This window comes from Zingiber officinale, chromosome 6B (assembly GCF_018446385.1).
Source record: "Zingiber officinale cultivar Zhangliang chromosome 6B, Zo_v1.1, whole genome shotgun sequence".
NCBI classification, from domain to species: domain Eukaryota; kingdom Viridiplantae; phylum Streptophyta; class Magnoliopsida; order Zingiberales; family Zingiberaceae; genus Zingiber; species Zingiber officinale.
In genome coordinates, this window is record NC_055996.1 from 111,498,040 (window position 1) to 111,500,013 (window position 1,974).

The 1,974-nt window shown below is 34.9% G+C and overlaps 1 protein-coding gene across 1 annotated transcript; it reads right to left on the reverse strand.

Annotated features, from left to right (window-relative positions):
• Positions 1–428: 428 nt before the first annotated feature.
• On the reverse strand, positions 429–1,283 carry LOC121991374 (protein SPEAR1-like). Its single transcript, XM_042545383.1, has 4 exons — positions 1,081–1,283; positions 889–981; positions 679–792; positions 429–584 (listed from the first exon to the last, which is right to left on the reverse strand). Exons 1-4 carry the CDS (start codon positions 1,246–1,248, stop codon positions 510–512), a joined length of 450 nt encoding a protein of 149 aa, XP_042401317.1. The 5' UTR covers positions 1,249–1,283; the 3' UTR covers positions 429–509.
• Between the last annotated feature and the right edge of the window lie 691 nt (positions 1,284–1,974).

Genomic DNA, 1,974 nt, shown 5'->3' on the forward strand with positions numbered 1-1,974 from the left:
CACCTTAAGTATTGCTCACGTAACTAGGGGCTGCTCTCTGGGTTGCTGCGGAAGGCTTATCAACTAAACAAAATCGATGCAAGAAAAAATAAGAAGTTTGCTGCTTTTGAACCAGGGAGGAAGAGAGGATGCGAGAATCCTGTTGTTTGTCTTGATGCATTAGAGAGCGATTGCAGGCTCCTCTGTGCATTGCTGACAAACTGTATAGGTTCCGAAAAGAAAGGAACATAGAATTAGAAGGAATGACCATGGGTCACTAACTTGCATCAATTTCTGAACCATTTTGTTCTTTGTAACAAAAAAAAACACCATCTTTCTAACTAATTTTTATTTTTAGAGCTAGCAATCAATAGATCATAGGATACAGAGGTGAGAGGTATCTTCTGTGCTTGAAAAACGAATATAAAATAAGCACATAATCTCTTTAATCATTGTTCAATGTTTCATGAACTATTTTCCTGGCTTGACTGTATTGGAACATGACCAGTACTGGACTGGAACCATTCGAGTCATAATCTAAGCTCCAAATCAATTTCTTGCAGATCACAGGAGTTATGGCTGGTCGAAATGGAGCCCTCATTGATCTGCGAGGAATCAAATGGCAAGAAGTTAATTATCTCCACATTATTAGATTCATGGTCAGATTAAGACGAAGAACACAAGAATTTAAAGCAATACCTGTGTGGTCTGTTCGAAGAGAGATAGCGTTGGTTGCACCGCGTGATCGAGAAAGGAAAGTGAATGGAATGCATCATATGCTATGCTCATCTCTGCGTTGTCTCCAAACCCAATCTGAATTAATTAAAAGAAACTCCACAGTTAAATCTCCCATGAATCTGAAAAAAAAATTTAAACTATTTATACAGCGAGCCATGTATATATATATACCATGACACTAGAATAAGGATCAAATGTCGAAGATGATGAAGTTGCAGAAGAGGAAGATGAAGGATGTTCCGTTTGCAGTCTGCTACCAGAATCCTACGTCGAGCAAGGGAGAAATAGATCCAAACGAACAGAAAAAGAACATAATTAGGTGAACTTGCAAATTAAACATGAAATTCAAAAAAAAAAAAAAACCTTGTGGATCAGATTAATATAACTTCCTCTCATTTGATTCTGCAATATGATCTTCTCCAACCGAGCCACACCAAGTCCTCTTTGTGGTTGCTTTGGCCTCTTCGAATTATTCTTCTTCCCCCTCTTCCTTGAGGATTCATTTCTTCTTCCACAGCCTAATCCTAGCATTTTATACAACAAGTGTTTACACTATAATTGAGAAAGAGAAAGAGAAATAGAAAGATGGCTTGTTGTAGGGCTTTTGAGGTATGCTATATATATGGAGAGAGATAGATACGTTAGCTAGTTGAAGACAATGTAATTACTCCACCACATAATTTGATTATTATATATATAATTAAATAACTAGGTTATTTTAACAAAAGCATCCACAATAATTTATCATTTGAATACCAGTAAAGATATTCACGATCGATCTTTATTATATTGTTTACAAGATTGGGGAAGTAGATAGTCTCATCTCAATTCCTTTCACGTGAAAATTATATTATTTATGTTATCTTTGACAAATTGCCCTGCTCAGTTTTAAATTGTGTCACAAGGTTAATTTATGCGGGCAAGGGAATTCAAGATGATTTGCAAGAAGAATCATCCATCTTTGGCCAAACATAATAAATAAAATATAGTACTGTACTTCCAATATCTAAATAAAGACCCCCGAGAAGAGATTTAGTAGTTTTTCAAAGAAGTAAATGACTTCGCACCACAAAGTCAGTGGTCCGCTAATTATTATATATATGAATTATTATGAAGTATTTTAATTGCGAGGATTTTTAATTTGGGCTCGTGAGTTGTGAGGGATGGAGGGAAAATATTCTGATACAAAATATTCTACAAATAGAATTTGTTTCCTTCAAGTTTTATATTTTTTTAATAATAATTAAAAAATATGTT

Excerpts from the sequence above, each read along its gene's own strand:
- LOC121991374 (XM_042545383.1), bottom strand. The coding sequence starts at position 1,248 with ATGCTAGGATTAGGCTGTGGAAGAAGAAATGAATCCTCAAGGAAGAGG. Across the intron at positions 982-1,080 it reads ATATTAATCTGATCCACAAG|GATTCTGGTAGCAGACTGCA; the intron begins GTTTTTTTTTTT and ends TGCTCGACGTAG. Across the intron at positions 585-678 it reads TCTTCGAACAGACCACACAG|ATCAATGAGGGCTCCATTTC; the intron begins GTATTGCTTTAA and ends GATTCCTCGCAG.